The sequence below is a fragment of the Gracilinanus agilis genome, chromosome 2 (genome assembly GCF_016433145.1).
Source record: "Gracilinanus agilis isolate LMUSP501 chromosome 2, AgileGrace, whole genome shotgun sequence".
Classification (NCBI taxonomy): domain Eukaryota; kingdom Metazoa; phylum Chordata; class Mammalia; order Didelphimorphia; family Didelphidae; genus Gracilinanus; species Gracilinanus agilis.
This window is the reverse complement of record NC_058131.1, coordinates 652945966-652969164: the sequence shown is the minus strand read 5'-3', so window position 1 is coordinate 652969164 and position 23199 is coordinate 652945966. Positions and strand designations below refer to the sequence as shown.

At 38.0% G+C, this 23199-nt stretch overlaps 1 protein-coding gene across 1 annotated transcript in view; it reads left to right on the top strand.

The window, feature by feature from the left end:
- Positions 1-23199, top strand: part of WDFY4 (WDFY family member 4) — a 403065-nt gene that overhangs the window by 329435 nt on the left and 50431 nt on the right. Inside the window, exon 52 of the mRNA XM_044665777.1 lies at positions 11832-11985. Within this exon, the coding sequence (XP_044521712.1) occupies positions 11832-11985 (154 nt within the window). The remainder of the gene's footprint in view (positions 1-11831; positions 11986-23199) is intronic.

Genomic DNA, 23199 nt, shown 5'->3' with positions numbered 1-23199 from the left:
TGTAGGGACAGGGTATTCCAGGCAGAAACCACAATACAGAGGTAGAATAGTGGAGGACCTGTATGGAGGACATTAGTTTGGAGATTGGAAGCAGAAGAATGATTAGGAAAAAAACCTGGAAATAAAGTCAGATTGTAAACAAAGTCATTTAGTAGGCAATGAGAAACTACAGAATTGTTCTAAATAATGGTTGAATCTTCCTAAGCTGTTCTGAAGCCCTTCACCTCACCTTTGACTAGACCTATACAGAGGCAGCCCAGAATTCAGCAGATCTACAGGACCTGAATATATGTGCATCTGGACCTTAATTGTCATTTACTTTAACATGTCAGCACATACTTTAGTGAGGGATTTGCTTTTGCTATAAATATTCTGCCCTTATTTTGGATTCTTGGTTCATGCATTACAGCTTTTCATCTACCCAAGACAAGCTAAGATTATGTAATTTCACAGATCTAATCTATTAAATTTATTTGGTGGAGAGGCTCGGGCTTTTTAGCCTTCAACAATTAAGGCAAACTATTTATCCCATTGGAACCAACGGCAAAATATTTTGGTTTCATCAGAGAATTGTGTCCCAAGATGTAGCCTGTGTGTTGTAGCCTATTCTAATCCATTAGAGACTGATCAAAGGCAACAAATATAGGTGTTACTAGGTTTTTAGTTTTTAAAACTGTAAATCTTCCTATGAGATCAAGACTCCCAGTGGGAGACAGGAAGAAGAAGTGAGGAGAAAAGCTAAGTTCCTTTCTCCAGATAAGGAGTAGGACTCTGAGTCTTTTCCTTCTTGGCACAATCATCTATTCGCTTGACCAAATGATTTGTCTAGACATTGTATAACTCCTCACTCCCTAGAAATTCACTCAAAAATAATAAATGTGCTTCCCAGGAGTCTTTCCAAGGCAACAAGCATTTTAAGCGAGTATGGTTTGGAGAATTAATAGTCCCTGAGTTATAGCTCATGCCAGTAATTCTTTCCAGATGTTCATTAATGCCCAAGAAATAATGGTGGCAGGGGTGGTTGTAGATGATAACAATGACAATGAATTCAGTTGCTACCTTCCAGCCAAGGAACTCATAATGCTTTAGAAAGTTTTCTCTTTATAAGCTAGGTACAATTTATTCAAAATCACATGCCCCATGGGAGTCCTTCTGGGTTTTTTTTTCTCACCTTTCCATTTAAAGGCGTGACACTATTAAACAATTTGGCTGCTATTAGTAATAAGAATGCTGAACACAACTGGAAGTTAAGGAACAAAATACATAAAGAAACAGAGACAGGGAAAATTCCCTCTTTCCAATACTGCTTCTGAACCAGTATCTCCTTGTGGATACCCTCAGTCTACCTGAAGTTGTCTCAGAAAGAAAGACCTGCCAAATTTTAGAGATAATCTGGGGGGAATGTTTAAGTTTATACAGCTCTATAATAAATCACTTGGGTCTACCCTAGTCTGAATCTACATTGATAAGTTGGCCCAGAAAACCCTTTATAATCAGGCTCCAGGCTGTCTTTCTATGTGGATTTTAAATAATCAATCAATCATCAAACATTTGTTAATTTCTTATTATATAGGAGTACCAGAAGATAGCAAAAATAGTTCCTTCAAGGAGATTACATTTTAATGGGTGAAACAATATAGGCATAAATCAATACATACAAAACATGCTCCTTTAGGAACAAGGAAAAGTATTCTACAAAGATGTGGCCATCTTAAAGGAAGTTTAGGTATTCTGAAAGGCAGAAGTCAAGAGAGGGAGCATTCCAGGCGTGGAACATACCCAGATATATGAGATAAAATTTCTTGTGTACAGAGTAAAAGATCAGTAAGGCTAGACCATAAAAAATATGGAGAGGAGTAATCTGCAAGAAAATTGTAAAGATAGTCTGAAGGGGAAAAACTTTAAATGGCAACAAAGGAGTTTATATTTTATCCTAAAGGCTTTAAGGAGTCATTGGGGTTTATTGAAGAGGGGATGACATGAGTAGATCTCTACTTTATGAAAATCACTTTGGCTAATTTTGTGGAGGATATATTGGAGGGGAATTGAGGAGGGAAACCTAAAGATTTATTTAGTCCCCTGATACAGTATGAGGGCAAGAGTTGGGGTAAAAGGTAAAACTGTGAAGCAGGCACTGAACTTCTTGAAGAAGGAGAGATAATATCCTGGGCAAGATGGGAGGTTAGCAATTAATAGCTTCAAGAATCTGGGTAGGTGATAAATTTGGATTTCATTAACCGCCAGATAGGAGGCTGCATAATGAAAACAGGAGAAGAAGCCTCTGGAAATGATAGTCAGTGAGTAAAGGGGAATAAGTAAAAATGTATCAGGCACTAGGAAGGGTAACCAGGAATGCTGTGTTCTTTGGAGGTAACCCAAATTCAATGAGTCCTAGAATATGGAAGGAACAAGAGAGGACATGATATAAAAGAAAGGAAGTGTGTTCAAGTGAAGCTGGAGTTCACTTGATTAGGTTTTAGGTATGTTCTGATGTGGAATGGGACATTGGGAGTGTAGGGTTGAGGTAGATGGGAATAAAGGAGTGGGCATCTAGAACTAGGGAGGGGAGTTTATTTTTTGGCAGTTAGGGCTCACTATCCACTGTGCCACCTACCTGCCCTTAGGCAGTTGTATTATTAATATTTGGGGGGCTTTGAGAAGGTGGCCATATGCTAGCCACTGGGAAATGTATACATTCAGAGTATCAGTGAATGGGAAGAGACCTTCTGAGGAAGGAAGGAATATTCAGCATTGATATTCAAAGTTTCTGAAAAGCCATCATCTAATTGCCAGACCTGTGTCCTAGAAAGTGTCAGGAAGGCCATGACAAGCAGGAAGTGGTATGATTCTGGCCAAGAGGCTACTGCATCCTAAAGTTCAGTCTAGGCAAGTATTATGGCCACCAGAGACCAAGCAAGGAGGCAGGGAGAAAAAATGGTACCAGAAGATGGATGGTGTCAAGCTTTTAGAAAAAAACTTGGACTTCTAGCAAATAGGAAATGCCCTTAGGCTCACATGTCTCTTTCTTTCTGACTTTCTAGTCCATGAATTTAGGGTTTACATAGGCATCCCCACTCAAGCTCAGGGCAAACATTCTATTTTTATTTCTAAAAAAGATACAATTATATATCTATAAGCTTAGTGGGTTTTTTTGTTTTATTTTGTTTTGCTTTTGGCCAATAACTACAAAAAAGCTCTAGGGATGAGAGTTCAAACTATAGACCCCCTGATATTTCCTTCATTGATATAAATGAGTGGGTAGAAAAAAGACAAAGAGACAAGCCAAACCTGGGGACAAGATTAGTATTTTTTCTGCTTCACCCTGTTGCTGTTCTTTCATGTGTGGCTAGCAAATGCATAAAAGAGTCTTTGTGGCACATCCTTATTATACTACTACTAATAAAGATTGTATATTCCTTATTATACTAATGAAAATAATAATAGTAATTATAATAAAGATGCAGCCTAGTTAACTCCAAATTGGAGTTTAATTCATGCCTTCTACTTACTATATTACGAAAGCAGATTTGCTTCATGTAACAGTTGTTTCTGGCATTAATTCCAAAGCATATGATACTTTTTGTAGAAAATATAAAAAGAATAATCATTCAATTCTGGTGAAAGTTTTTGTCATTTGTTTAGCTCTTGATCCTCATTTACCTTTCTGATCATTTTAGGCTACATTATAAGCTAATTTCACCTCTTCAGAGAGCTAGGATACTCTTTAGTAAGTTGTTTTCCAAGCAGTGCCCCAAATATTAATAATATAGCTTTCAAAAGAAAGCTTTCCAATCATATCTAGGAGCAGCTAAGTGGCACAGTGGATAGAAAGCCAGACCAGAAATCAAGAAAACTCTTCTTCCTGAGTTCAAATCTGACCTCAAATCTTTACTTAGCTACGTGACCATGGGTAGGTCACTTAATCCTGTTTTCCTCAGTTTCCTCATTTGTAAAATGAGTTAGAGAAGGAAATGTAAAAAAAATAGCTTCTGTATTGGTGCCAAGAACACCCCAAATGGGGCCACAAAAAGTGGGATATGACTGAGGAATGACTGAAGAACAACAAAAAAAGGTTCCTCATTTTTAAAGAAAGAGTAAGCCTTGAAATAATCTGTTTTTACTTGCCTATTTAATACTGAAGCTCTGGAATTAGCGTGAGTTGGACCTGTCTCACATTATCTACTATGGGGTTTAGCCCTATTGATAGAATGAAGGAGCTGGATTAGATGATCTCTGGAGTCCTTCTCAGCTATGATTCTCTCATTTTATGATTAGAAAGCAGGGATGGGTTATTCAGGGCTGTGCTCGAGTCAATTTACATAGACTCTCAAAAGCTGGTTGTTAAATACTCATTGTGAGGACTGACACCTCTTAAATCAGCAAGCTACAAATAAGGGTTTGATTTATTGTTTTGTCAATTGTCTGGGTTTAAGAAAGTGATAAAGATCACACCTACACCCAAACCCTGGTCCACTACATCACACATTTCTCAGTTATTGTTATCTTTGTTACCTCTGCCTTGTGCATCCTGCCAGGATGAAAAGGCTACTGGAATGGCCCTCCTGCTTCTGGAGGCTGCCTAGCATGAGCCACAGATGACTGATCAGAAAGGACACTATTTTTTATAACTTTGGACACAGAGTTTTTTACAACGAAAGCAGAAAGACCTGTGTTAGCTTCAGGATGCCTTGTCTGAAAGAGGCAAAGTGACCAGTCCTGTCACTAACTTTGCCTCTGCCCATTCCAGCATGACTCTATATTTTAATAATCTAATGCAAATAAAGTACTGTGTTAATTAAGTTACACACCCTGTGAAATCAGTTATTACAACAATTGGTAAGGACCTTCTGAACCGCCTGAGCCAAGGTTGTCACTGACTTTTCCTTCAAGTTATATGTTAACTATAGTAGTGAATGCCTGGGGATGGCTTGTGATGCCCATAAACTAACAACTAGTTGAGATAAGCCACATCATTTTTTTAATTATTTCCACATAGGCTCCATAACTGTGGGACACCTACAGGGATTAGCCAGACTTTATTCTAAAGAAGTATAGTTTTTAGTGGAAGAGCCCCTTGTTCCTGTGCCAGATCCCACCATTCACTGACCTTCTGTGACTTGGCCCAACACAAAGCCCTTCTAATTCAGTTTCTCAGTCCTGAGAAGACAGACCATCCATCCCCCTCATGAATGTAACCAAGTGCCAGAATTAATTTCCCCTGTGGCTGGGGAAAAATATTTAAAACCTAACTGTAAATTCTGGGTGGAATTGCAGGCATATAGCATTCCTTTCTATCAGCAAGAGAAATCTGTCCAAATACCTTGTTATACACAAGAGATGATTAAATCAGACAGGTCCATATCTATCTATCTATCTATCTATCTATCTATCTATCTATCTATCTATCTATCTATCTGTCTGTCTGTNTCTATCTATCTATCTATCTATCTATCTATCTATCTATCTATCTATCTGTCTGTCTGTCTGCCTATCTATATAGATATGTATGCATATATATATATATATATATATCGCTGTAATCCTTAAGGCACTATAGAAATGATGATGATGATGATGATGATGATGATGATGATGATGATGATGATGATGAAAACTGGNGATGATGATGATGATGATGATGATGATGATGATGATGATGATGATGAAAACTGGGACTCCAGCATAGGACTGAAGACAAGAGAAATGGTTAAGAAAGCTCCAAGATTTACTAGAAAGCCCAACTTTTTAACTAACTTATTTTCTTTTATGGAATATTGACTGTGATGATGGAGCCCAAAGTTTCAGAATAGGTTACCCCTAGAATGATAGGTTTAAAGCTAAAAGATCCCTCTCATATTTTATAGATGAGGAAACTGGGCTAAAAGTGGGAAAGTGTCTTAGCCAATGTCACATAGCTACTAGATAGACGTGGCATATGAATTTAGTATATCAACATATCTTGTATACTATCCAGTGTACCACCTACCTTCCTCAAATTGATGACATAGTAGAATTTAATTCAGTTTAATTCAACAAGCATTTACTAAAAACTTGCACTGGAGTAGACATTAAGAATGCAAAGACAAAAATGAAACAATCTTGATTTAAAGAAACTTCCATTCTTTTTTGGGGTGGAAAGTAGGGTGAAGAAAGGTGTAATATGCATATAAGTAAATGCAGAACATATATAAAGTAAATTTGGGGCACAGGGAGAGCACAAACAAATGTAGAAAAATAAGAAGAGACTTATATTCTTGTTTAGGAGACAGACATGAGTTAAGCTAAGAGGTGAAGGTGAGGCTAGAAGACATTTCAGGACAAGGGATAAAGACAGAAATCCTGGAGATGGGATAATGTGTCTGGAAAATAGTAAGAGCATCCGTTTGGCTGGAGCATAGAGTACAAGAGGGGGAGTAATGTGAAATGTCTGGAAAGGTAGGTCGGAGCCAAATTGTGAAGAGCCTAAAATGCCAAACAGAAGAGTTTATATTTTAAGAAGGATTTGCTGACACTAATCTTTATTTGCCAGGGGGAGATTAAACAACAACAACCAAAACAATAAAAAAACATCTTCTGAAAAGTAGTCTCTGTCTTCTCACTCCTTCTGTCCTGCATTTCTCTAGTCTTTCTCATGATCCCAAAGCTACTCAGAAACTGGTCTCTATTACATCTTATTTCTCCTGTCTCTTCTCCCACATCCTCTTATATCTCCTTCCTCATCTCCCTAAGTCAATTCATACTCCTGTATACCTCTACTCATATCCAACACCAAATATATACTCTGCTAACTACTTATCCATTTCTCTCAAAACTAAACATCTATAAGAATTTGGTCACCTCTTCCAAATCATGTCAAGACATTAAAAAAATATTGATTCCTTTTGTGATTATATCATGGTCATTTTCCTGTGTACACATGCTTGTGTGTGCATATTCAAAGACATAAACACACCTACACCCTCTCTTGTAACAAAGAAAAATAATTAAAGTCTCTGCCAGATTTTGTATGTGACATTCCATCCCAGAATCTTCCAACTTTCTAATGGGAAGAAGGTATTTTATCATCTGTTTTCTAGGACCAAGTTTAGGCATTACAGTTTTTATGACCCTGAAAGTCTTTTTATTGTTATTTTGCTTATTCATTACAGTCTTAGATGTGTAGTTCTCCCAGTTCAGCATTCTTGTCTCCATGCTAGTTCCTTTGGGTCTTCCTATATTTCTTTTCATTCCTTACACTCATCATTCTATACAGAGAGTCAGTCATTTTGGTCATATCCAACTCTTTGTTACCCCATTTGGGGTTTTCTTAGGAAAGTAATAGAGTGGTTTGACAATTTCTTTTCAATTTCACTTTATAGATGAGGAAATTTGTGGCAAACAAGGCTAAGTGACTTGCCTAAGGTCACATAGCTAATAGGTTTCTGAGACTAAATTCAACCTTGGGGACATGAGTCTTTCTGATTCCAGGTCCTTTACTTTATCCGCTATGCCACTTAGCTGCCTTTCGTTCCATAGAACACCAGAATATTCTACTAAATTCATACACACACACATTTTCCATTTTCCAGTTGATCAGTACTCATTTTTCTGCTACTGTTGTTTTTTGGGGGCCTACTACAAAAACATTGCTATTCATATGTATGAATTTATGAAATCTTTCTTTCCATCTTTGGCCCCTCTAAAAAACACCTTACTAGCTGAATTGCTGCATCGGCATATATAAATATTCTAGTGAATTTTCTCACCTAACTTCCAGTTTTGCTCCCAGAAAGGTTAGATCAATTCACACATGTGCCTGGCTTCCCATTTACACAGCTTGAAAATCATATCCATTTATTAAGATTTAGCTGCACAGACATTCAAATATAAATTACATAGCAGAAGGATACTATGATTAAATAGATTATTTGGCAAGCAGAGTAATATATGAATTCATCTGTCATATGAGATTGTTTTTACTTGATAGACTTTTTTGCATTAATGATAATAACTATTATTTATAGGGAACTTCCTATGTGCCAATTGCACTTTATAATTATTATCTCATTTGATCCTTATGACAACCCTAGAAGGCAGGTGTTATTATTATCCCCAATTTATATATGAGGAAACTGAGGCAATTAAATGAACTGCTCAGGACCACAGAGTAAGTATCTGAGACTGAATTTGAATTCAAATGTTCTTAACTCTAGGCTCCTCGCTCTATCTGCTGTGCCACCTAAATCAACATTTGTAGGGATGCATGACACAAAAGAAAAACACCAAATCTAAAGAGAAGACCAGGGTACAAATATGAGTTCTACTTCCTAATAGCTGTATGTTTTAACTTACCTGGTCTTAATTTCTTGAACTGTAAGAAGAGAGTGTTAGTTTAGATGGTTTGGGGGGTCACTTCCCGCTCTAAATCTATGATCCTCCATGAAAGTGTTCCCATTCTATAGAACTGAGCGTTATAAAGCTACTTGCTAAAATGGGATATTTGCTTATAGGTGGATTAGATTTGAGCCAACCTCTCTGAGCATGAAGGCTACATTTGCTCGTTGCTAGCTGTCCATGTGGCCATATACATGGGTGAACTGGCTTGTGCTTTCTGAACTTCTTCTGGGTTCAGTTAAGAATATTTTACCTCATTCTGTTTTTTTTTTTTCTTTCTCAATGAAGAGTCTCAGTAACAGTTTAATGTTTGGCTAAAGAAGATTCCAAAAAATGTGACTGTTGATCTAGAGCAGTCAATTTGAATAAATAGGAAACAAACCCAGACAGTGTTTTGTTTTGTTTTGTTTTTTTAATTTGATTGTTATCATTTCCAAGTTGATGCTGGTCCACATGTGTAAGTTTAGAGAACTAAGAGGCTGAAAAGAAATGGAAGATTTAATGCTGGAAAACTTGGTCCAAGTTTTCTTCTTCATAAATTCAAGAGTTTACACAGGGAGTCTTAATTTTCTTGATTCTATGAACTCCTAAGCAGGGGGAGGTTACCACACCATATGAGTATTCAGGAGACCATAAGATCCTGGCTTCTAAAGTAGGAAGGGACCTTAGAAAGAAACCAACCATTTCATTTTCCATATGAGGAAACTGAGTCTGAGAGAAAATAACTATTTGTTCGAGGTCACACTGAAAATAATTAGGAGAACTTGGATTTGAACCCTCCCTTCCAGGTTGAACCGTGCTCAGTCTTACCTGTCTTTGATTGGATAAAACATTTCTATTTCATCTTCACATTTTGCTGCATTGCTTTGCATGCCATTTATCTCTGTATATATAGAAAGTAATTTCCTCAAAAATAATTTCAGCAGGCCCCCTGCTTTATTCTGATCACATTACAAGGAGAAAGGAACTAGCAGGGGCATACCCAGAGCAACTATTAGAGTTTAGTTGAACTCATAGGCCTAGGGAATATATAATATCAAGTGCCTTTAGGTTGTTTTGCCAGGTTTTACTTCCAAGGTTGTTTTTCTTTTCTTTTTGCATTCCAGAAGGGAGAAAACCCATTAATTTTGATACAAATATATGCAAATAAATTTATTAATATAGGAAATAGGAAAATCAGTTATTGCTTCCTTTATAAATAATAAAGGTTTAAGTTTTAAAGATATTACTTTTGCTAAAATACATTAGACAGCTGTGAAAAAAATAACATTTTTCTTTGTGGTAATATCTTTAACTAGATTTGTAGCACTAACAGCATTTTCTATGTATATATTATTTTTATTTAATACAGGTAATCTTTTTATTACCAAATCATATTGTTTCTCAGGAGATTACCATCAGCACTCATAAAAACTGCAACAAAAAAAAGATGAAAAAGCATCAATCATTGGCAGGCACAATCCGCATTGTGCAGATTAAATCTACAAACCCCCTTAATATACTTCAATGAGATACTTGTTAGCTTTTGATTTATTTATAGCTCCCTTTATTTTGTTTTAATTTCAATTTGAATTGGGCTCCAAAGGACCCCTACCTGATGACAATCAAAAACAAGATGACCTTGTGAAAACAATATCTAAGTTTGAATTGGTGGAGATGGTTCCCTGGCTAAATCATGCCTCCCTGTGATCCTTTTTCTGTAAGAGAGAGAGACACACACACAGGAATCTCACTGTGGTCTCAGTTTGAAGAAGAAGGAAAAAAATATGCTATTAAGTTGAAAGTCTCTTTTTCCTTTTCAGTGATATCTTTCTATTTGAAGATAGCCCTATTAGGGAAAGGGAGAGGGCTACATATATTTATATAATGCCTACTATGTGCCAGGCACCAAGCTAAGTACTTTACAAATATTATCTTACCCTCCCAACAACCCTGGGAGACACATGCTGTTATCATCCCCATTTTTCAGTTGAGGAAACTGAGGCAAACAAAGGTGACTTTCCCAGAGTTACATAGCTGGGAAGTATCTGAGACTGGATTTGAACCCAGGTCTTCCTGAGTCCAGCCCCAGGACTCTGTGCATTATGGTACCACCTAGCTTCCAGTGGCATCTGTCACAGGCTGGTCTTAGGATAGTAGACCCATTGATTTAGAGAAAGCCGTCAAATTCAAACCCTTCATTTTGTAAATGAGGAAGTCCAGGATCATGTAGATTGTCATATGTAAACCATAGAGCTGGGATTGAAATATAGGTTTTTTTCCCACAAGCCACCCTTTTTGTTTGCTTATAAGAACTCAAGGTGCTGCTGTCAAATCAGTTTGAGCCCACATGATGCCCATAAAGCCAGGCATCCACAGAGTAAATGGGCCAACTCAACACTGTTGGTTAGCAGGGCTCTTAAGATTCATGGTAAATATGCACTCAATGCTGAAAGCAGGACTATAAGTATGTAAGGAAACAAAATAGAGTCCTCTATTATTTGCATAAGTTAGATAATAGAGTTGATATTAAGGAGTCTCAATAGTTTGTCCTTGAATTAGAGGGATTTTTTTGATGGTTTATTAGAGGTAGGACAGACTCACTCTCATCAAATAACTCCTGACTCCAGAGTCTACCAGGAATGGAGATTTGTTTAAAAAATATTGCTGTTTTGGTCAAAGCCAAACTGAGCTTTTGAAACCTAAGGAGAAAAAGACTCTAAGAAATGTTTTTGGTCATCCCTATATTCTCAAATCTCATTAGACACTTAGATTCAGTTAGACCAAAAGGCATCTCAAACTCCCATCTTTTAACACACTTCTTTCTCTCATCCAGCTAGATGCAGCCATCATCTAGGTAGCAACAATACCCTAGAATGGAGAGATCCAAGGATTTGAAGAATTGACTGGTTTAAAAAGCAAATTCCAACCTTTACTTTGGATATAGACCCATCATTTTTATAGGTCAATGTTTAAATGCACCAAAGATTATTAGAGGGACTTCTTTCTCTGTCTTTGATATGTATTTTAATCGTTTAATTTGTTTGGTGAGGATAATAGAATCCTAGATTTAGATCTAGAAGGAAGCTTAGCGATCATGCAAACTGTCTTGTCTTTCGAATGAAGAAATTGAGGTCTCAGAAAGGTAAAGGGACTCACCCAGGATCAGACAGGATGAATTTAGCACAGATCAGATTTGGTCCCAGGTTCTCTAACTCCAAATCTAGAATTCTTTTCATTATATCTGATTTTCCACTTGAAAGAAACAAGGTTAATCATTTTGTGGGCATGGATTTTTTCTCCATTTCCAATATCCATTCTCGAGTTGTTGTTTTTAAATAGGAGATGTATTATTTTCATTTCTTATGAAATGAGAGATTATACATTGAGAGATTGTTGAGTGTAAAACTCTGCATGGCCAAGAAGCATGTTGAGATTCCAAGTGAAGCACTCTGTTCTATCTTTTTTCCTTCTCATAGGGTGGAAGTTTTGATGTGGCTGATAGGATGTTCCACAGCGTGAAAAACACGTGGGAATCAGCATCAAGTGAGAACATGAGTGACGTCAGGGAGCTGATCCCAGAATTCTTTTACTTGCCTGAATTTTTGACCAACTCCAATGATGTTGAATTTGGTGAGTCAGCACCAATGAGTGGGAAACAGAGGAGACAGAAAATTCAGGCACCTCCTGTTTTCTATGGCACTGATCCATGGAAATTTTTACAAACTCCCAAGTCACTTTCTAGTGAGCGAACATCAAGTCCAAACCCATCTACCCCTGTGGTTTGGACTAAGCTAACACTAGGTGGCAGCATACATATAAAAACTCATTTACCTCTAATTGGCTATAGTTTCAAGATCTTTGGGTTCCAAGTTGAACAAATGGTCCTTTGGTGAAGAGAGCATTAATTGGGCTCTCTCAGCTGTTTTACTTGAACATGTTTTTTGGGTATCAGGAGTAAATTCCTAGAACTTTGTTATAACTACCCGCCTGGAAAAGAACCATCTTTAAAAGCATAAACTTCCTCTGATGCTAGTCCCCCAGTCCCCTCTCCCCATTTCTAGAAGCATTATACCACTACCATTTTGTATATTTCCCCTACCTGCTTATTAAAGTACAGATCATCATGGGTGTTCATGCAAACCATTTACTTTTTGGGATAGTACACTTTAAATAATGTCACAGTGCTTCTTCAGCATAGCCTTTCTTACTCAAAAGAGACTAGCTACAACCCCAGATCCCCTAGCAACTATTTTGAAGGGGCTCAGAGTTGGCATTAATCTTGGCACCACTTATTCTTGTGTGGAAATATTTCAACATGGGAAAATAGAGATCATTGCTATAGGACATTGAAATAGGACCACCTCAAGCTACATCACCTTCAGTGATACAGAGTATTTATTCAATGATACTGAAAAGAATCAAGTTGCAAGGAGCCTACCAACACAGGCTTTGATGTCAAATGGCTAATTAGTCACATATTTAATGATGTGGTTTTATGGTAAGATGTGAGGCATTGGTATTTCATGGTGGTAAATGATGTAATTACGCCTAAGTTCCAAGTGGAGAAAAGGGGGGGTTTCTATCCAGAAGAACCTCTTGTTTGATTTTGACCAAGATGAAGGAAATTGCTAAAACTTATTTTGGGAAGATTGTCAAAATGCTGTCATCACAGTACCAGTCTACTCTGACATTTTCCAATGTGAGGCCATCAAAGATGCCAGAACCATCACTGGACTCATGGGCTCTTCATCAACAATGAGCCAACTGCTGTGTTGCTTATGTCTAGGATAAAAGGACTGGTGCCAAGAGAAATTTGTTGATCTTTGATCTTGGAGATGATACTTTTGATGTCTCCATTATTACCATTGATGGTGGCATCTGTGAAGTCAAGTTCTCAGCTAAGGCCATTCAACTGGGTGGGGAGAACTTTGAAAACTGCATGGTCAACCATTTCATTGCTGAGTTCAAGAAAAAGCACAAGAAGAACATCAGTTGATCGGCCATCTGTAATCCATTTGTGAACCTGCAAAGCACACCCTGTCTGTGCTGTGCATATTTTACCATACCCCTGCATGAATCCAGTCAGAAGATTTTTGCATCTTCCTGGGAGGGTAAACAAATCTGCTGGACCTGAATTCCACAAGGGTTCTCAGAAAGTGCAAATATCTTTTCCCAGATCCTGCAAAAAGATTTTGAATCAATCATATTCACTGAGAGTAAACTAGTATATTATGTTGATGACCTTTTGCTAATGTCACCAAATGCTCAAGTATGTCAAAGGGACAGCAAATATCTATTACAAGAGCTATGCAAAAGGGGACACAAGATCTCCAGGGCCAAGCTACAGTGGGTTTTGCCAAAAGTAGAGTACCTCAGCTTCGTGTTGGAAAAGGGTATAAGATGGATTTCCCAAAAAAGAGTTGCACATATACAGAAGCTGTGCATGCCTAGGACCAAGAAGCAATTTTAGGAATCACGGGTTACTGTAGGCAGGGGATTCCTGGTTATAGTCTGATCTCAAAACCTCTGACAGACTTGACTAGAAAACTGACATGGGAATACAAGCATGCTATAGAAAAACTGAAAACAGCTGTGTTGTCAAGCCCTGCACTTGGTATCCCTGACCATGCAAAACCGTTTCACCTGTTTGTGCATGAGGACAAGGGAATAGCCAATGCTGTATTAGTGCAGACTCTTGGGGATCAGTTCAGACCATAGCCTATTATAGCTCCCAGCTAGATGTAGTGGCTAGAAGTATGCCACCATGTATGAGAGCAATTGCAGCTGCTGCCCTAATGGTTAAAAAATCTTCAGATCCAGTTTTGGGATGTGGGATCATGCTGTACTCACCTCATCAAATAGATTCCATCTTGAAAAACAGCAACCTGCAAGCGTTTATATCCCAGCACTCATCCCAGTATCAAATTGTGTTGCTGGGCAATGAGAACCTAACTTTCCATCGTTTTAAGGAGATCAACTCAGCCACACTGATGCCAGACTTACCGTTAGAAGGGGAACTCATCCATAGCTGTGCAGATACGTTGGAAATAATTCAGAAAACTAGAGATGACCTGACCAATATCCCTTTGATCTCTCCAGACCTGACACTGTTTACCGATGGTTCTGCATTCGTATTAGATGGGGAACGGTATACAGGTGCAGCTGTAGTGACTCAAGATGAGACTTTATGGTATGCAGCTCTACCAAAGTCCATGCGTGCTCAAGGTGATGAAATCCTGAGTCTCACGAGAGCTCAAGAGATTGGCTGGGGCAGAAGAATAAACATGTATACTGACAGCAATTATGCGTTCAATGTTGTACACTGCACAGGCCAAATCTGGAGATATTGGAGGTTTATAACTGCTCATGAGAAGGAAATAGCTTTTGGGGGCCTTATAATCCAACTCCTGCAAGCTGTCCAGTTACCTAAAGACATGGCACTGATGCATTGCCAATCACATCAAAGGGGTGAAGATGGACTCTCATTAGGAAACAGAAGGGCGGACATTACAGCCAAATATGGTGCCTGATTTGATCCCATGCATGTGCTGAACTTCTCCTTGGTGGATGAAGCAGATCTAAAACAGGCATACTCCTCAAGGGAAGTGAAGCACTGGATAGAAAATCTAGGAGCCAAATTAGTGAGGGGTGTATGGTTTTCTAGTGCAGACAAACCCTCTCCAAGATCTCTATATAATACCCTATGCAATGCATTGCATGCCAAAGGCCATTATGGGACCCAATCCCTGGTGGATGGCATTTGAAGACAGACACTGGACGGCTCCTGGAATATCCACTTGTGCAATTAGAACATGCCAGAAATGCAAGGTTTGCTTGCAGTATAATCATGGCATGACCAGTATTAAGGGGCTAGGGGGCAGACAATTGGCATATACCCCATTTGAGTGCTTGCAGATTGATTATATATCAATGCCCAATTGTCAAGGATACAAATTGTCAAAGATAGTCATCATTGACATGTTGACTCAATGGCCAGAAGTGTTCCCTGCGAAGAAAAACAACTCAGCCTTCGTGGTAAAGACACTTCTGAGAAAGAAAGTCCCGAGATTTTCTATACCAGCTAGAATTGATTCGGATCATGGGTCACACTTTTCTCAAAAAATCCTGCATGAGATTTACAAGACCTTAGGAATACAAAGAAGTCTCCACAGGTATATCACTCCACATTCTCAGGGCAAATTGAGGTGTGGAATAAGAAACTTAAAAATTTGATTGGAAAAGTGTGTTCTGAAAGCCATATGAAATGGGTACAAGCACTCCCCATTGTTCTTTTTGATTTAAGAAGTCAATCTTTAGTGACACACACTATCACCATTTGAATTCTTGTATGGTCATGCTCCATGGCATAGTTCATTCCAGAAGTCAGCTCTCTTGTCACACCTTGGAGCCAAATGTCAGCAATATAAATATATAAAAGCTTTGAAGAAAAGACTGGATGAATTGCACAAACTTGGCTTGCTAACCCAGAGAGTTCCTTTAGACTTTAGCTTACATCAGCTTAAACTGGGAGATATGGTCTACATAAGGAACTTTGCAAGGAAATTCGTTCTAGACCCTAAATTGGTAGGGCCTTATCAAGTACTATTAACTAGCCCAACATGTGTTAAAGTTGAGAACAGAGACCCCAGGTTCCACATCACACATGTGAAGCCTGTGAAAGAACATGCTGTACATGAAGAACACCATGATAAACCAACTGAATTAGAGCAAAATCAAATGAATGCATGGCCAGGTCCACAGCATACAGAATGTACTATTGGAAAAAACTGAACTGCTTGAAAATTTAAAAAAAAAACTGCAAAATTTTTTGCAACACAAAAATAACACAATGAAAGTTAACACAATTACATGACAACAATTAATGTTCCTGATTAAGAAAGTAACAAGCCAACCACCCGGAAAGATGATAGACAACAGGGAAGTATGAATCCAGTACAGATGAAAAAACAAAGAATGCAAAAGCTACAAGCTGCAGTAATTCACAGCAGAGGTGGCACTAAGGAATGGGCAGTCACAAGGGATTTGTAATCTTTATTTAAGTACTGTGCAGAAAGAGGACTGGAAGGAAGAAATACGTAAGGCTATAATATCATGTCATAAACACACATTACACAAATGAGACATCATATGGTAGCTTGCATGCCATACTACATATGCTACACAAGGAGAATTGTGGTTCTCCAGTGTGCCAGAAGATCCGTGCAGTAAGGGGTAAGTATGTGCATGCATCAGCACTCATTAGTTCATTGGACACAACACAAAACTGATTGTTCACCTTTTGACATAGACCTCATGTAGATAAATGAGTCTCTAGTTTGTATATATGTATTATATGTACATATTACATGTGACTATCTGTATATAATGGAAGGGTATCCTAGGATCTCTAGCATATCAAAAGATCCATTGTTTGTTTTTTTGATTTGATAGACATCAAAGGAACTTCCACATGTATATAGGCATTGTGTATAGCCTGTATTGTAATCACTAACACATAGTACAGAGTTACTAACAACTTAGGGAAAGGTAGTGTTAGGGACCTTTGGAATACAGAGTTAGTTAGGGAGAGTCACAATAGTATATGGGAATAAGTAATGTATATAATCATGTACATAGTTACAACTAACAGAATAACATTAGCATACTAATAGTTTAGAATTTATAAGTATTAATCCCATTAACATAGCTTAAGTAAGGTTCTAACATGAGAACTAGAATTAAATGTTTCAGGTTTCTGTATAGACAGTTTTGTAACACTTTGCTTATAGAGTTTTACCATGTTCCTTTTGTTATGAGTTAGGAGCAAGTTAAGAAACACTTTAGTCTTTTGCAATTTTGCATTTGAGTGTGTTTCAAAGATATTTTCATTGCATGCTTTAGGAATAGTGATTGCAACCTGTAATTGTTGCAAATTTGGTTTTATGGTTGTGTTACTATGTTACATTTGTTGTTATGCTTGTACTTTATACCAAAACCCTTTTTTCCCTTTGTTTACCTTCCTTTTCCCTCCTTGGATAGGATTAGATAGTTAAAATAAGCCATAAGGATAGCAAGAATAGGATTAAGATGTTAAGAATAGGAATTTGTTTAGAAAGTTGCTTTAGTTATAGCATAGAGAGGGGTGAACTGTGCTAAAATATCTTAAGACTACAGAATTTCCAGTGGAAATTCCACTAGAAAAGGGGGAATACTGTAACATGGAAATGGCAGGGTGGAATTCCTGCAAGATACAGGGTCAAGCCTCAGAATTCCAGGGGAACCCCCCTAGAGAACTCTGGGTGAGGGGACAGTTTAAAGCGGTTAGTGACAGTTGGTTCCTGGGGGTTGAGGTGAGCAGATCTCTCTGCTTGCTATTCCCGGTTTTGGGATTGCTTTGGAGGCCATTTTGGGGCAAAAGCCATTTTGGTTCTGCTCAGCAGTTTGCCTGTTTAGCTGAACTGGACCTTTCCAGCAACAGCACAATTGTTATTTAGTTATTTAGATGTTAGAAGTGATAATTATAGGCTTTGAGGGCAAACTAGATATAAAGTTTGCCACTCCTTCCTGAGGTGGGGAAGGGCAGTTTCTACCTAACAGTTCAGGTCTTCCCAGATCTTATCCTAATCCTTGGAAAACCTCCCTGCCTTCCCTTCCTCTTTTAGTAGCTGTGCCTGGCTATTATTTTGGGCATACTCACAGCCTCCATAAAGCTTGGTTCTTTTCAGTTGCCAGCCCAAGAAGTCAGATCCTTGTTCTGTCCCTGATAACGATAAGACCTCAAGCTTCTCCTATTATCCCTTAGTCAAACCTGTGGGGAATATAAATTGAGAAAGTGAATATCATTAGAGATTTGCCTTGCTGAGCCTTGCCTGAAGACATTAGTCCTGCCTCCATTTCCAACTGATTTCTAACTGCTTGTTGAGAGGGGGCAGAAAGGAGCACTGGCTAGATTGAGCCCCTCCCTTCTCACTCAAGCCTGTGTGTGTAGGAGGAGTGTGTCCTGAAAGTTTTTAGTTTCAGGCCATCTCTTCAGCTTCCCAATTATCTCTGTTAAGATTAACATAACACTAGGCCAGTATTGAGATTGCTCCTCCTATGAAGGCATTGACTTCTATACCTCTATCACCCAAGCCTGATGATGAAGAGAAACAGAAGATCTTTGATAAATATGATGAAATACTCAACTGGCAGGATAAGAAAAAGAACAGCTCCTGAGAAAGAAGAATCTGAGCATAAGCAGAAAGAATTGGAAATCTGCCATTCCATTGTTACTGAGCTGTACCAAAGTCCAGAAGCATTCAGGCATGCCTGAGAAAATCCCAGGAAGTGGAACAACCTCATCTGAAGTTTCTTCTGGCCCCACCATTGAAGAGTTCATCTAAATGCTACAGAGAAAAGAATATTCCACAGGTTTCCAAAAACTGAAAGGTTCAAATTTATAGCCAAGGCAGTAGTAATTTAAAAGTAACACTTAAGCTAGTGTGTAAATCTGGGCATTCTGATTTCTTGAATGTGTGCAGAGGGAGAAAAGTGAACAACATTATATTTCATCAGTACTGGAAACAAATGAAAAAATGATTCTTGTCCTAGAAAAACAAAATCTATTTAAAATTTGCCCCATAAAAAATAAAATAAATATTGAGAGGACCTAGCTTCAAATCTGATCTCACCCACTTCCTAGCCATGTGACTCTGGGCAAGTCACTTAACCCCAATTACTTAGTCCTTGCTATTCTGACTTAGAGTTACTAAAAATGTTAGTTTTTAAATGTTTAAAAAAATACAAAAAAAAGGAGTAGTATGCTATCAAAAGATTTCAAGATGGAAGGGACCTTAAAGGTCAGAGAATTAGAGCATGGATGGGAGTTGAGAGGCAATATAGTCCAATTTTTCATTTTATAGATTAGAAAACTGAGACCCAAAGAGGGCCAATGACTTACCAATGTCACCTTGGTGATCCTACTCCTATTATCCCTAATCCTAACTGGTGGAGGTGAGTCTAGGATCTTTGCCTCCAAATTCACTGCTGTTTTTGTTGTTCCATCCCTTGCTATGAGAAGTGATTAAAGAAAGTTGAGATAGACTTAGAGGAGAAGCAGAAAGGGAAGCACTGATCTAGGAAATAGTTCTTTTATTTTCCTTAACAAGAACCTTAGCCTCCCTTCTTAGAAACATCTTATTGAGCAAGGCATCACAATTGGCTTTATTTATACCTTCAGACTGCCCTCATGACTAGGAAATCATAATTAAACAAGAGTATTAATTGTCATTTAATTAGAAAAAGGATAGGGCTTTTTAAGAAGTCTTAGACCCTTAAGGATACAGTTTCCTACTTTAAGGCCTAAAAGAGTTGACCAATATATCACCAAAGAGACACCCTTTGATCTGATGCCCAAAAACTTCCACACTATATCGCTTACTGATACTTTTAGTGTTTTTAGTCATAGTATATTATATAGAACTCTTCTTCAAGTTTCTGTTCTCCATTCCTGTCCAACTGGACTACTAGCCTTTCCCATACCACAATTCCATTTTTGCCCTGATGCCTTTGCATAGGCACCATCTTCTCCTCTTCCCATATCAAGACTGTGTTTTGTCATCACCTCTACCTCATAGAGTTCCTAGTTTCCGTCAAAGAACCCATGAGGTGCCACCTCCTTTACACTTTCCTGATGCCCTCAATTCTCAATGCTTTCTCCATCTTGAAATTCCTTCCTATTACTTGGTATATAATTCATGGTTATTTGTATGCATCTTATATCTACAAAATAGAGTGCAATATCCTTTGAAGGGAAAGAGAGTTTCATTTTCTATCTCTGGGTCTCCAGTACATGATACAGTGTCTTGTATGTAGAGTAGGTGCTTAACAAATATTTATTAAACAACAGCTAATAACTCACTATTGCACTTAAGGATTGACAATGGGCTTTCTTTATAACTACCCTGGGAGATCTATAATGGAAATATCATTCTCAGTTTGCAAATGAGGAAACTGAGGCTCAGAATTTAAGTAGTGCTTCACATTTGTTTAAGTTTGTTATGCTTGCACATGTAATAAATATAGAAGGTAAAATTCAAAGCCAGGTTTCTCGAATCCAAGTCCAGCAGTCTATCTACCTTGTAAGAAATACATTATATTTTCTTCTCCACCCAACTTATCCTGCTGCAGTATCTTATAACATTGAAGAGCCACCAATTTTAGTCTCAGTAGAAAATTCCTAATAAACTTGTCACATATATAAAGTGCTTTGGGATCCTGGGAGAGGAAGGGAGTTATGCATTCTGAAGACTGCCTTTATTGTTCCTGTTATAATTATGTCTTTAATTTATTTTTAATATATTCTCATTTCCAAGGCTTTAAAGAACAAAGAAAACCTTAAGAGAATGATAACCTTAAAGAGAATGATAAACCAGAAGTTAATATTCTTATCTGTAAAATGGGGATAATGATAATAATGATGATATCTATTTTATAGGGTTGTTGTGAAAATCAAATGAGAATTTATATACATGTATATTATATGCACATGTATTATATACCTGTCTCTCAAACTGTATAGCTTTTGGTGCAGCTAGTTTGCTCAGTGGATAGAGTAAGGTCCTGAAATAGAAGGTCTTGGCTTCAAATCAGTCCTCAAATATTTCCTAACAATGTGACCCTGGACAAGTCACTTGATCCCAATTGCCTAGCCCTTACCATTTTTTCTGCCCTGGTACCCATATTAAGTAATGATTTATAAGGCAGAAGATAGTTTTTTTTTAAATTCTTAGATTTTGTTGTAAGATAAAAGAACATATTTTGTCCCTTTTCTACAAGTAGCTAACATCTTCCTTTAACTCTTCTCTCCATACCTAACCAAATTTAGATGGTTGTCTCATAGGAACATAGACTTAGAGCTAAAAGGGACAAGAGAATTCATCAAGTCTAAGCAACCCTCACCTTTTTTTACAGATGATGAAAATGAGATTCAGAAAGTTGAAAGGACTTATCCAAAGTCTCACAGATTGTAGATGTCTGAGGCAGGATTCAAACCCAGCACTTCATAATTCCAACTGCAATACCCTAGACACAGTAATACATTGCCTCATCCAGACATAAAATCATAGAATGTTAGACTTGGAGACCTGGAAATGATTCTAGAATCATCTTCTGGTACTCCCCAGTATCATATGTAGGACCTCTTTGGATAATTTCTTTTTTTAAACCCTTACCTTCGGTTCCAAGGCAGAAGAGCAGTAAGGGCTAGGCCAGTGATGGAGAAACTATGGCCCACAGGCCAGATGCAGGCCCCTGAAATGTTCCATCCAGCCTCGACATTATTCCTAATCTGACAAATACAGTGAGTAGGATACAATACAATGAAACTTCGATAGAGTTGCCTTAGAAACAGACTGACAGAAGAGTATTTCCTTTCCTTTGGCCCCCTCTTTAAAAAGTTTGCCCATCACTTGGTTAGGCAATGGAGGGTTAAGTGACTTGCCCAGGGTCACACAGCTAGGAAGTATCTGAGGCCAGTTTTGAACCAAGGACCTCCTGTCTCTAGGTCTGGCTCTCAATCCACTGAGCCACCTAGCTGCCCCCTTCTGTATAATTTCTAAAGAGATAAAATAACTTGCAGGGACACTCAGCAGACATGAATCTCATTTAGTCAAAGTTGTTTTTTTTCTGAATGGGAGCAATGTTAAAAGAAGGATTGCAAGATTGAGGAAGGTGAAGAATAGCAAGAGGGACAATGGTCAGGAGGCTATTTTCAAAGCCCAGGGTATGACCTGGGTCAGTAACAGTAAAAAGGAAAGGACAGATAGAAGAGACATTTTGAAGGAAGAATAAAGACCAGTTAGATGGAAGGACCTAGAAGGAAATGTCAAAAACACATCCAAGCTTTCAAGAATGAAAGACATAGAGATGGTGGCAAGATCAGCAAAACAGGGAAAGGAGGAAAGGAAATCGATTTTGTGAGAAGGGTGACTTTTTGTTTTAGACGTGTTTAATAATCACTTCTTTGTATGCTGTAAAGGGGATTCTTGTTTCCCATTGTTGGGCTGGACTCAATGACCTCTTATGTCCAATTGAGATTCTATGATCCTGATTTCCTTTGACTGAAAACAATTACCCTAATCCCTGGCCCCCAGCTAGCTCTCTAGTAATGGGCTTGTTGCTAGACTTCTGTAGGACGCTTTTCCAGGATCTGTTCTTTAATGTTTCAACCTTCAAAAATTCAGGGTTACATACATATCACAATGAGTCATCAGAGAAGTATTTTAATAGAAGTTATTGTTTTAAGGCAGCAAGGTGGCACAGTGGATAGAGTGCTGGACCTCGAGTCAGGAAGACTCAATTCTTGAATTAAATTTAAACTTAGACACTATGTGACCCTGGATAAGTCACTTAACTTTTGTTTGCCTTGGATTCCTTATCTGGAAAATGAACTGTAGAAGGAAATGACAAATCACTCCAGCATCTTTGCCAAGAAAACCCCAAATGAGGTCAGAAAGAATCAGAGATGACTTCAACTGAACAAAATCAAATTGTTGTTTTAAAATGTTGTATATGTGTATGAATGTGTGTTGTGCATGTGTGTATGATATATAAATATACACACATGATAGATTGATAGGCAGAAAGATAAATAGACAATATGTGCTCTCTCTGTGTGTGTGTGTGTGTGTGTATGAGAGAGAGAGAGAGAGAGAGAGAGAGAGAGAGAGAGAGAGAGAGAGAGAGAGAGAGAGAGAGAAATTTTCCAGGGTCACATAACTACTGTCTGTGTCAAAATCTGAACTTGGGTCTTCCTAACTCCAAGTCCAGTGGTCTGTCCACTGTGTTAACCAATGACAAATAAAC